Here is a 13,034-nt window from a genome sequence, read left to right as displayed (position 1 = left end):
CTTCTGGTGAGTTTTAAGGATCCGTGGAGCAGACAGAAGCGTTATCACAACTCGCCGTCATCGCCGACATGCAGAAATCAATGAATGTGTCACAAGTCACGACCTTGCGATTAAAACACACCCAGGATGCAGGGTAGTTTACTAGAAACGCAACTGAAAGACAGAACAGCTGGAGGGACATTAGCATATTCACACGCTGAACTGTTTACATACTGCACAAGCACTGGGAGTTCAGCTGCTGGACACGTAGCTTATTTTTAACAGTAATTAGACATTCGAGCAGCTGGACGGCCAGAGCAGGAGCTGCTGCCTAAATAAAATAATTCCATCGGTTCCTGTTCAGAGGACGGTGAACAAATAGAGAATTACGTGAGTAGCATAAGACACACGAGTAACAATGATAAACACTGCTTCATTCAGTTTGAGTAATCCCAGGTTATGCCGGCAGTGCAGGAGGGTTCTCTCGTCTGGCTAACCTCTGACCTCCAGTTTTGTAACAGAGGTCAAAGGGCGGCATTTGGACAGCCCAGCAGCCACAGAAATGGAGGGAGGGAGATTCCTTCGTAAGTCTGAGAGAACGTGCTGGAGATCAGCCACAGACACGAAATTAGCTTCATTTATGGGAAACAAAAAAATGCATGATATGACTTTCCAAAAAAAATAAAGCAACTGTTACAGGATGACCAAGCAAATCTGCGTACCTGCTTTTAAAAATTTTACAGCATGTTAATACTTACCAAAACCTTCTGCCCTTTATTCATAACAGCATAACATTAGTAAATATTTATATATCATACAACTCCTTCAGTTCCCTTCTGATCCAGATCAAACTCAGACCTCTTTAAACCCAACAGATTCCATATTCACCTAAACACACTGTCCAGGAAGCAAGTCAGGGTGTGTGTGCGCAGTGTGACCACACACAGGACAGGCACTGTGCACGCGTGTGTGTGTGTGTGTGTACAGAACATTAGAAGCCCAGGGGGTTGGGGGTCACAACTCCCCCGTTCTCCACCAGCGCCGCAGAGATGTTTTTGATGTTCCTGTAGATCTGTTTGCTGGAGCTGGACCTGAGCTCCTTCATGTTCTTCATGATCCTGTCATGGGCCTGAGGAAGAGGAGGATGGACAAAGAACTGGTGAACAAAACAGGCGAGATGAGATCATACCCAGCAGGTCGAGAGTTTCAGCTGCAGGCCCTGTACTGGCTCTGCTGTTGGACCTTTTTGCCCAGGTAATTAATCACAACTGCCTCCGGCTGGAGATGCATGTATCTGCTGGGCAGGTATGACGAATCAAAGCATGTGAAGGAGGAGGATGGGATGCAGGCCTCACCTCCACACACCAGGTCTCACACAGGATCTTCTCGTGCTGGGCGGAGGGGAGACCCTGGCTCAGCGAGCGGGAAGCCCTAGGAAGTATATAAGAATCATCACAGGACGGGTCGCGGAACCGATAAACGGATGGGGGGGATCGTCACAGGACTGAGACGGGGGACCGGAAACCGATAACCGGACGGGAGCGATCAACACCAAAATTCCAGGAGAGGAACTACAGATTAGCGCCAAATCCCCCCCCCCCCCCCAAAAAAAAACCTTGCTGAATTAATCGCTACATCATATTCTCTACATCAGCCAAGGTATAAAAAGAACATGATCAGGAGGATATAAGACTGGATAATGTGACCATCAGCCACTGCGACGCGGTTAGACGCCAGGGCTGCGCACGCGCGCGCGCGCGCACACACACACACACACACACACACACACACACACACACACACACACACACACACACACACACACACACACACACACACACACACACACACACACACACACACACACACACACACACACACACACACACACACACACACACACACACTCTACCTGGAGAGCACGACCACCATCGCATAGAGATCGATGGCTCCGTCCGCCACCCTCTGCAGCACCAGCTGTTCATCTGGAAAGAGGAATGGGATTGCTATGACAACAGCAGGGAGCCACGGCATATCTGGATGGCTTCAAGCTCTGGGGCCTGGCGTGGCCCTTTAGCGCCCCCTGGTGGTGAAATGTGGAGCTGCTCGGGACACAGGCCGGCCTCTTACCAATAATCTTCTTGCCGTGTTTCAGCAGCAGCTCCTCCACAGTGAGGCCGAACTGCTCGATGGCCTTCACCACCTGCGGTGGGGACACCCAGCGTGAGCGGTGAGGGGCAGGGTTAGACGGTGCGAGGACACGGTTTAGCAGCAGGTGGCTAAGGGCCACAGGGGCCCGTCCTTCTTACCAGGTCCCCGCTCTGGGCAAGATCTGGATGCACAGTCCCCTGCAGCGTGAGCCCTGAACTCAGACCCGCCTTCCTGCACACGCAGAAAAGAAGCACGGTCATGTGACCTGTCCTGCTGGAGGCTCGCAATGCATGCTGGGAGTGTGCGGATGCACTCACCTCCTGACCCTTTTGCCGATTTCTCCGGTCAGCAGTCCCAGGTTGCCAACTGGGTTCTTCAGCGCCTTCTGCAGGCCCTTCAGCTCATTGCCGGCATTCTGCCGACAGAAGACAGGCCTTTATGTCACGTGTCCTTCCCCAATTGACCACAAGGGGGAGCGCGTGCGCCGCCCGCTACCTGGAAGCCGTTGAGCGCCACGAACAGCCGCAGGATGTCGTTGGTCCCCTCGAAGATCCGGAATATTCTCAGGTCCCTCATCACCCGCTCGACGCCCGCTTCCTGAACACGGAGCGCGTCAGCCAGGTGGCGGCGGTACTCACACGCATGTAACACGCGCACGGCGGCAGCTCGGCCTCACCTTCATGAAGCCCATGCCTCCCAGTATCTGGATGCACTCGTCCGTCACGTCCCAGGCCGCCTCCTGCCAACAAAGACCCACCACCGATCAAAGACCCCCCAGATGGGCAGACCCCCCCTTCCCGGCACAGCTGGCACTCTATCGGGGGTACTTACGGAGGCGAAGATCTTGCTGATGGCGGCCTCGATCTGGAACTCCGAGGCCCCGCTGTCCATGTTGCCGCTGACCATGTAGGCCATGGACTAGGGGGGGAGGCAGGAAGGAATTAGAAACCTGCAACAGCGACGCAGGTGGAAACCCTAAGGCGGCATGATCGCTTGCGGCGACCGACCTCAGCGACATAGTGCAGCATGGCCATGCGCGCCATCTTCTCCTGGATGATGCCATAGTTGTGGATCTTGTTGCCAAACTGTGTCCTGTTGACAGCGTGGTCCACCTGTTATTGGGGGTGGGAGGTCAGTGTGTGAGGCACGGGGGGATGGAATCGTCCTGCTCCTCCCCTGGTGCCTCTGATCCCGCCTCCCAGGCACCAGCAGGGGGCGCTGTATGGAGACAGGCCGCCTACCGCCTTGGCGATGACGCCCTTCATGGTGCCCGCCAGGGCCGCCGCCATGCCGAAGCGCCCGTTGTTCAGGATGTTCATGGCCACCTTGAAGCCGCCGCCCACCTCGCCCAGCACGCACTCGGCCGGCACGCGCACGCTGTCGAAGTACACCTCAGCCGTGTTGGACGCCTTGATGCCCATCTTCTTCTCTTGGGGGCCACTAGGGGGCGTGAAGCACAGAGTGAGGGCAGGAAGGACTGGAAAAGGGGATGGATGACGGGAGCATGGAGACCAACCAGAATGTGCCATTTACAAAGGATGGAGAAGAAAAACATTAAAACAAAAACGACAGCACCGTCACCCTCCACCTCCCCCAATCCACGCCCCCAACCAGCCCCCCCCCCACCTCGTCACGCCGCCAAAGCCCCTCTCCACGATGAACGCCGTGATCTTGTCCTTTATCTCCCCGGTCTTCTCGTCCTTCACCGCAGTCTTGGCGAACACGGTGAAGATCTCGGCCAGGCCGCCGTTGCTGGGCGACACAGAAGCAGAGAGCGTCACGCTCGTCCCTGCAGCATCACACGCGTGTGCGAGCCTGAGCGTGTGCGCGTCCCGGCGATCGAGCACGTCCCTACCTGATCCAGATCTTGCTCCCGTTCAGCGTATAGTACTTCCCGCAGGGCGAGGGCACGGCCGTCGTCCTGATCGACGCAGCGTCCGAGCCGCTCGCCGGCTCCGTCAGGCAGAAGGCGGCCAGGTGCTCGCCTGCGGGGAATGGGTGTTACCACGGCGACACACAGGAGGAGGAGCCTGTGAGTGTTTATGGGAGCCGGACCTGGAGCCCGAGCTCCGCTCTGCACGCTCACCTGAGCCAGCTTGGGTAGGTACTTCTCCTTCTGGGCCTTGTTGCCGAACAGCAGGATTCCCTTGAAGCCGATGGACTGGTGGGCGCCGAGGGTGATTCCCACCCCCAGGTCGTGCATGCCCACGATCTCCACCAGCCGGGCATACTGGGGGGGGGGGAGCATGGGGTCACTGTGAGTGTCCCATCCGGTCGGACGGGGCCATGCCCAGTAACCCCCCATCAAGCCCTCCCTCTGGACCCCCTCACCTGCGTGTTGTTGAGACCGAGCCCCCCCCAGGTCGGCGGGAACCTGCAGACCAAAGGCCCCCATCTCCTTCAGCCCTGCCATGGTGTTCTCCTCCACCATCTCCAGGGTCTCGTTCTTCACGGGGTCGTTGACCTCCTTCACGCGCGGAGATGGGGGGGGGGATTAAACATGCACTGATCACTGAGAGCTGTGACCGTGACGTAACTGCGATTAATCTGACTGAGAATAAGAAAAGCCGCACTAATGAAAAAACGCCATCAGTCAAAAGCCGCTTTAGCGTTTCAGTCACATGACGTCAGGCTTTATACTGCATAACAAAATGCTGTGTAGGCAGTTACACCACAGAGGAAACCGTGAGGAATCGAACCACTTACAGTGAAGAACCTGGAGACAGGGCCAACCAGCTCTCTGATGAACTCGGACTGCTCCTCGTTTAGCACTGCGAGAGAAAAATCACCGCTGTTACGTAAAGGCTCGTTCTACAGGACATTAACGAGCATGGGTCTAAGCAGAATACCATCAGGGACGCTCACCCCCCCCCCCCCCCCCGAAGGTTAAGTTAACTGTATTTAATTTTATTTTCTATATAGCGCCAGATCACAACAGAAGTCATTTAAGGTCACCTTTCCTATAGAACAGGTCTATACATTTTCCTTTTATTAAATAAATAACATAAGGCTATTTAGTTTATCTTATTTACACCACAGCTTGTCATTTTCGTCTCGACAAGGTCACGCGTTTACAGTTCTCCTCTGCTCTCTGTACCCTGATGCACGTGCACAGATGCACATGCACACACACAGGTGAGCACACTCCCACCAGCGGACAGAGAGCGCACGTCGGAAAATATGTCACGTCAACCACATAAAAAGCAGACAAAAATATCTGCATTTTTTTAAAAAACATTCCAAGCTATCAGCTGTCACTTCTAAAGCCGGACAGCTAATGTATTTGCAGGTCGAGACAAACATCCGCCAATAGGCTGCAAGGAGACCATCTTGCAGCCTGCATGCGGATCTCAGTAAATGGGCCAGACGTCTCTGACTTCCCATATGAAGAGGCTCTAGAAATGTTCTTCCAGAAAGATACTGCAGTGACAAAAGCTGCACACTTTGTGGATAAAAAGAAATGTTCTCATGTTTACTTCAGTTGTTATATTGTTATGCTGTCATTAAAAGAAGCACATTAACACCATGAATCCTGTCGATGTCTGTCTGCCCCCCCCCAGCTGTAAATCTAGGGGAAACACTGCACTGGTCTCCAGAAAACAAAAAAAAACTCCACTGGATTCTCTTATATTGTTACAAAACCACCTATGAAGTAACGCTAGGACAATGCGGCAGACACTGCAATGCAGCGGGGGGCACGCCACCCACCTGAAGGGAAGGGAAAGACCTGGGCGGTGCTTATCTGACCCTTGAACATGTTTACAGCAAAGGACTTGGATTCCTAAGAGAGTATAACAGGACAGGTCAGAAGTCATTCGAATAACTCGTTGAACATTCACACAAAACAACGCAAGACTTCATACAAAAACAGGAATCCTCCATTAAGCTCCGCCCCCTCATCTCGACTCCACGGCTACGCGCCAATGCGTAGCCTCAGATGTCCAATCACTATCACTTTTACTTCTCGTATTCTTGCCTCCTGATAGTCTCGTGTCAACAACATACCAGGCCGACCGGTTTCCTCTCAGTTTCGGTCTTGGCAACGGTGTCGCTGGCAACCGCCGGCTTCTCCAGAACTGCCTGGAGAGGAGAGAGAGAGAGAGACGGCGAGAGGGGAAGAGGAAGGATGGGGAGACAAGGGAACGGAGGGAGACGCAGGTGAGCCGACAGAGATATGGAGATTTCATCCCTGCGTCTCGCTGAATAGCGACCGCACGTCCTGGCGCGTTCGCAGGTATGCGGAGGTCAGGCTGCAGAACGGAGAGTCTGGCAGGACCCCCGCAAGGAGAAAGAGGGGTGGAGCCAGAGTGCTGTCAAACACACCAGCTGTTTATAGCATCCAAAGTGACTCTGACCTCGAACTGTAACCTACATGTCTCACCGGCTTCCATTCCATGTGCTCTTACAGATGGACCACAACGCAAAAACTATTTCTGCATCCCGGAGTGTGATCAACTGTGCAATAAAACTAATCAGGGTGTAATGCAAGTAAAGGCCACTAACCTGAACCTGGAAGAGTCAGTGATATGTACAGACTGGTTAATGAATTATTATTTCCATAAACACCAGGAGTGCTCATCCGCAGGGAACTATCCCCATGTCCCTGCACAATATGCTTGATATTGCTCAGGTTGAGCAATATAATTGTACCTCTATTTGCAAACAACAGTATAATTACTATTATTAAAATAGGGACTTTATTACTTTCAGGAGTTTATTTAACTTGATTTGTTTGACAGTCTTATGGAAACAGCATCATAACTACCTGACAGTGTAATTTCTGCACCATACATAATACTCATTCAGTCTCGGTTAAGGACACAGATTCCTGACCTTCAAACTTTATTACAGTTAACACTTGGGTCTCTGTAGTTGAACCATTAATCAGTCGTACGTCCGACGTACATTTTTTTTTCCTTTTTAAAAGGTTCGGTCAAGGCAATGTGGAGTGATTTCGTTTGCATCTGGATAATGCTATTTACGCAAATGAAAACGCGCCGACGCGGGTGAGCGCGGAGACGGGAGCGCGCACGCCAGAGCACGCCGCCACCTTCGGCCCACATTGCCGGGGTCACGTGAGTCGCGCCGCGACCTTTCCTCCAGTTCTCAAAACGATACGTCACATGGCCAACATACTGTAAATAACAATTGACGCAGACAATTATTAAACCAACGGATGCTTTAAAGATATTTACATCCGTTTTTAGTATAACATACAACTATAATACTTTAACAAGAAAGTTTGCCTTTTTATTTGTCTCCGAAGTCGGTTTCATTCTTCTTAAACATGCCTCCTACATAACATTACTTATTATATTTCCGTCAAAAGAGGACGGAATAATCCAAAAGCTAATCCTGTCCATTAACTTTACCAAGTGAAATGCAAATAAATATTTACCTCCGCGGCCTGGCTTGCATAGAGACGGGCATTCTGCAATGCTGCTACGCCGACCGGCCGTTTACACCTAAACAGAAAAAGAATAAAAGCAACAGCAGCTTTTTATTAATTATTATTACTTAGACGAATGCTTCAAAAGACAAAATCAACAAGGGAATATGTCCATTACGATCTTACGTTACCGAATGGCGTGAAGCGAATTACCCAAAAACCATAAATATCTAAACCACTGAACAGTATAGAAACGGATCAAAAGAACAGTGACACAATTTCAAAAGTAAAAAGGTGTAATTCTATAATTGTGATCTTTTAAGCGCACGATCGGTTTAAATACTTCACAGGAAACTGAGGGGAAAGCAGACTTACCCGGCTACCGAGATGGGGAAGCGGAGAGCAGCACCGCAGAAAGCCGGACTGAGGCTCACTGTACGCAGCAGCATATTCACTGCTATCTGATTAACACGTCCTTATGGTCAAAGCGTTAATATACAGCAGTCAGAATAGATGCCGAGCTGATTACAGTGTATTTATACCGCGAAACCGATCTGTTTCTTCGTACGGGGCTACCTACAATACCTCCGCCAAGCACACGCCTACTGTGTGTTACGTCATCACGCCGCTGTACGTCCTTCACCTAAACAGCATAGATCTGGCGCTACTAGAGAGAAACTATATACTTTTAATTTAGATGTTAACATCTGTACCTCATATGTCTAGCTGTATATGTATTTCTCATCTATATCTTAAGGCCCAGGCACTGAAATCTCGGAGAACTGTTTCCTAACCCGGTCTTTGGGAGCTCCCAGACAGTCTGTCACGCTGGGGACGTCACCATCTAAACAAACGTTTGTATCACAGAAACTTAAAATGGCACAAATGAAAAATTCAACGGTACAAGCGATTGAGTCGAGTTTGCTTACAATCTGAAACATATGAGGGGGGGGGGGGGCAACTTCACGCAGCTGCTCCCTCTTTGCTCCCACAGACAAGAATGTTACTTGACTTAGGCTAAGTGACATGAAATATTATACTTGTCTAAAATAAGTAATCAAATATCATCTTAGATTCTTTGACGTACTTTTCACTCTAAGCAACATGTTGTTAATGTTCTCAGTGTCTGTAGAAAAAAAAACGACTGCAAACCGCACCAAAGCAGAATACAAGTGTTAACTACTAACTCTGAATGATCTGAGGAGAATTCTGTCACTTTCTGTCTACTTTCTGTCTACTTTCAATCGGAATGGCAGCTTTGCCTCAATGGATGGCTGGACGCGAAAAGAAATTTTCGTCTCATTAGACAATTTAGAGCAAAAACTGCACTATTTCACACAGCGGCTTTCAGCCTTTTGATGTCCACGGCCAAAATGAAATTTTTATATGTAACGGACTAAAACTATGAAATAAATTTGGTGACGTTAAAGAATGTAAGATATTTACAAATGAGATGAGGGATTCGGGTTTATATTTCATGTATGTCCGCGGCAGTGGGCATTGCTATGGCAAATTTTGATAAAGATACAATTTTTATATATAACATATTTTTCCCTCAAAACCAAACATTTTGCCACGGACACGTTTGTCCTTGTAGGGACAGACTGACGATTCCTGGTGCCAGCGGATCGATCGGCGATTTTCCCATTAAAAGTTTTTCTTTCTGATCTGAACACAACGCACGAACATGAAAGGGTCGTAGAAGAATGGAAATATATGGTTTGCATTTGCAACCAACCCCTCCGCAAACCCCCCAGCGGAATACTGGCCGGGAACCGGGGTGGGAATCCCCAAGCTGGAAGACTGTACTGTGTCATGTTAAGATTAGCTAACTAGTTAGCATGGATACAGAGTGCACCGGACTAAAACGGGACATTCTAAAAAGCTCAATGTGAAAAAGCTTAATATGGTTTAATGTACCAAAATAACGACCAATAATCACCAAATTTCTCAGACATATATCTTGTCGTAAATACTTTCACCTGACAAAAAATCAAATCGAAAATGCTAGGAATATGCTAGGAATTTATACTAAGCGTTTTCCCCTCCATTGACATCCATTATAAGGAAAGGGCAAATTTTTTATACTTGTTGTTGCAAATATTATGTACAAACCATGACAGAAACTTGAATTTTGTTGGGAAAATATCAGTTCATAAAATACGTTACTGAGGAAACTGCGGTTGCTTTTACTCCTCCATCCATCCATTTTCCAACCCGCTTATCCTACTGGTTCGCGGGGGGTCCGGAGCCTATCCCAGTCCATCGCAGGGCACACATGCATCAATATCTTAAGGCCACACGCCATGCATGTGGGAGTACCCGGAGGAAACCCCACGATGACATGGGGAGAACATGCAAACTCCACACTTGAACCCGGGTCCCAGAGGTGTGAGGCAACAGTGCTAACCACTGCACCACCATATCTTGTACTCACTTTCCAATATTAACCACTAGAGGTCACTAAAATACCATGACACTTCTATATTGATTAATTCTATGAAATTTATCTTACAGTAGGGTATACTGTTTATGAACTGAACTTTGCCATTTACTGTTACATTGCAATGTTGCTTTTCACATATACCATTTCAAACATTTATACAGGTGAGAGTGATGCCATGTTAATGTGTACTTGTGTTAATTTTGCGAACTTCTCCAATACTTTATATTCTGATCTTATTTTGACTGTGGTTATTAATTATGACATGTTGATTATTTGTGACTCTGTATACACTTACCTATGTATTTCGTTATATTACCGTGCACTAGTGATCGTAAAATGATTTTTATTTTTTCAGTGCAGTTTTATCTTCTGAAACAGTGCTGTCTACCACAGATTAAGCAAAAGGGCTTTTGGAAATGCATTCTGTGTGTTTTATGTGTCTGCAAATGTGCTCGTGGATTGGGGAGGGGGGGCAATTCTTCCAGATATATTTCCCATGTACGCAAAAGCGCTACCTGGATTACACCTGCTTGTCACGTGCAAATAAATTTCAACAGAAACCAGACGTTATCTTTCCACCCAATTTTCATACATGCAGCAGAATACGTAACCCGTGTCTCTTTGACCATCTCCTCCCTTGTGTTAGGGCAAAACTCCCACTTTTAGCTTGATCCTCCCATGAATACATGTGCATGAGTAGGAAAACGACACTTGCCATTCTGCCCTTCTCTGGCATCCAGATTGCGGTTTGATGTACAAACATACCGCACATGCACAACATGCCATGTTTTTATACGCATGAAATTACGTCTGAGACGTACGCAGTCATATTACCGCATTCTTCCAGGGGTGCTGCACGTTAGCTGATCCTACACTGTGATCTCCAAGTAATAGAGAGCAAAATAGTGTCGGTGAAGAGAAGCATTACAATGTATCTGTACTTGTGCCAAAGGAAAATAAAGCCGGTTTGTTTTTACTTCATCTACCCCGCAGAGTCAAGACAACTCAAGAGGGCTTTATCGCCAAACCAACCAGAAACAGATATATACTGGACACAAAGCTTCATACATACAGTGCAATGTGAATGTAAACAAAAACAGTATAATTAAGGAAAGCAATAATTATAGTAGATTGAATAAATTTTACAGTGCCTATGGGGGGGGGGAGACGCAGATGACCAGCAGGGTATTTAATGTCCTGACCTCCTTGGGTCAGGTTCCTGAACCTGCCAGAACTGGATCAGATCCTCCTGTCTTGCATTTTAAGGTTTCTTTACGGGCGTTCCAAACTTTTTAAATGGCACTTATATTTATCCTTCTACTCGAACTTCTAATTTGGAGAGACCGACAATCGATTAGACTTTTAAACTTTCTGCGCAGGATTATCAAGCTTATTACGCTCCTTCAACCCGGACGCGCTGGCTTTACAGCAGCTCATCTTCATATCCCCACAATACCGCAAGAACCAACTCTTCAGCGAAACTGCACAAGAAATAGCGTAAGTGAGATTTTATTCTAAGATGGCTAGTGGTGGTGATGTGTTTTGTACTGAGTGTAGAATGTTTAGCCTTAGTTCATCCGTCAGCAATGATAGCTTAAATAGTGATTAACTTTATCTGCATGAAGTGCAAGGCAGTAGAAGCCTGAGTAGCATGAGTACGTAATCTTAAATGAGGCGACACCTCCGGGATATAGTTATGAGCACAGACCCCGACTCCATGTTAAAGGGGGAGGCGTTGAAGCAATTTATGAAAAAACACCACCAATAATGCAGAAGTCGGGATTTAAATTTACATTATTCGAATTAAGACACACATTCGACAATCATATATATTTATATATATATAATAACATTATATCAAATAACATTTTGGCACCCCTCAAATTAACAATATTTCGTTTTTACTTAGTGATTCATTTATAATGCATATATCGTATCGCTCTAATGTCATGCCAGGGTCCTTTTACCGATATACGTAAATCAATTTATCTTTTAGCTCTAACTTTTTTTTAACTGAATAAGGTTACACAGATTGTTGCAGACGTCAACTGTAAGGTTGCACGTATCCGCTTGAATGTGATACGTAAACATACGAAAGTCTTTTTTATTGTGCCGTAATTATATATTTGGGCCGCAATCTGTTTCTGAGTAATTAGCACTGTTGTGTGCTCATAATTGCCCATCCTGTTTCACAGGCACATCATGAAGTGTTTGTGTGCACTGTGGCATCTCATAATCCCAGACACAAATGCACACACGTCCGGAGTAATTTATAGTTTTCTGAATGTGTGTTTTAGCACATGCCTTTATTGTATTTTGAAAGACACTTGGACTTCATATGGTCTTTACACATTCTAAGTTGCAAGTTCCATTTTTTCTTTATTACCTATAAAATGCTTTGTCTGTCGGCACATTTATATATGCATATATCGCGCTAATGTCATGCCAGGGGAATTTTAACGACATACATTAATTATTTTGTCTTTTAGCCCTGATCAAAGTTTAAAACTGAAAAACAGATTAACACCGATTGTTACAGACAGTAAGCAAATGCATGTATTTATTCTATCAAGAACTTTGAGAAAACTGAAATCGCAGTTGATGAAACAAGAGAAATGTATTTAAAATTACGATTTATTAACGCATGTATTTTACGATTCCACTGTTAGAAAAACGTTTCTGTGCAGACCCGAGGCTGAAACCGTGAAACTCGCTTTCATTTGCAAAACAATAGGTGTTGATTGGCGCTGATGAGGGGGCGGGCAGCTTGTGTGGGGAGTAAGGGGGGGGGGGGGGGGCTCCACCCGAGGTGCGTGTTGTCCTGCCGGAGGTTAGGTTAGGTGTAGGGCGATAATTCTTCCCCATCTTCTCTTTTCCGAGCTGATACCGAGCCGACTCTACATCGTGTGAACCCTCACCTGGACTCCTGGAGATAACAACATGAAACCAACTGGGACTTTATAACTATATGAACTCTAATGGATCTCACTATAAATGCAGTTTCATGCTCCCTGGTCGCCCAGAGGAGGATGGGGTCCCCTTCCGAGTGTTGGTTCCTCTCAAGGTTTC

General features: G+C 47.4%; 1 protein-coding gene across 1 annotated transcript; it reads right to left on the bottom strand.

The window, feature by feature from the left end:
- Window positions 1-104: 104 nt before the first annotated feature.
- Window positions 105-8,139, bottom strand: LOC125724968 (very long-chain specific acyl-CoA dehydrogenase, mitochondrial-like). The gene is given in 21 exon segments (XM_049001470.1): window positions 105-1,108; window positions 1,335-1,410; window positions 1,892-1,964; window positions 2,110-2,182; window positions 2,289-2,361; window positions 2,448-2,545; window positions 2,626-2,727; window positions 2,807-2,869; window positions 2,962-3,048; window positions 3,138-3,242; window positions 3,372-3,570; window positions 3,757-3,882; window positions 3,986-4,110; window positions 4,211-4,360; window positions 4,462-4,488; window positions 4,490-4,597; window positions 4,837-4,901; window positions 5,839-5,911; window positions 6,136-6,210; window positions 7,529-7,595; window positions 7,895-8,139. Coding segments are annotated over 21 exon segments (1,977 nt in total). The 5' UTR covers window positions 7,969-8,139; the 3' UTR covers window positions 105-970.
- Window positions 8,140-13,034: the final 4,895 nt, after the last annotated feature.

Source organism: Brienomyrus brachyistius, unplaced genomic scaffold (genome assembly GCF_023856365.1).
Source record: "Brienomyrus brachyistius isolate T26 unplaced genomic scaffold, BBRACH_0.4 scaffold58, whole genome shotgun sequence".
Taxonomy (NCBI): Eukaryota; Metazoa; Chordata; class Actinopteri; order Osteoglossiformes; family Mormyridae; genus Brienomyrus; species Brienomyrus brachyistius.
This window is presented reverse-complemented; position numbering and strand designations above follow the sequence as displayed.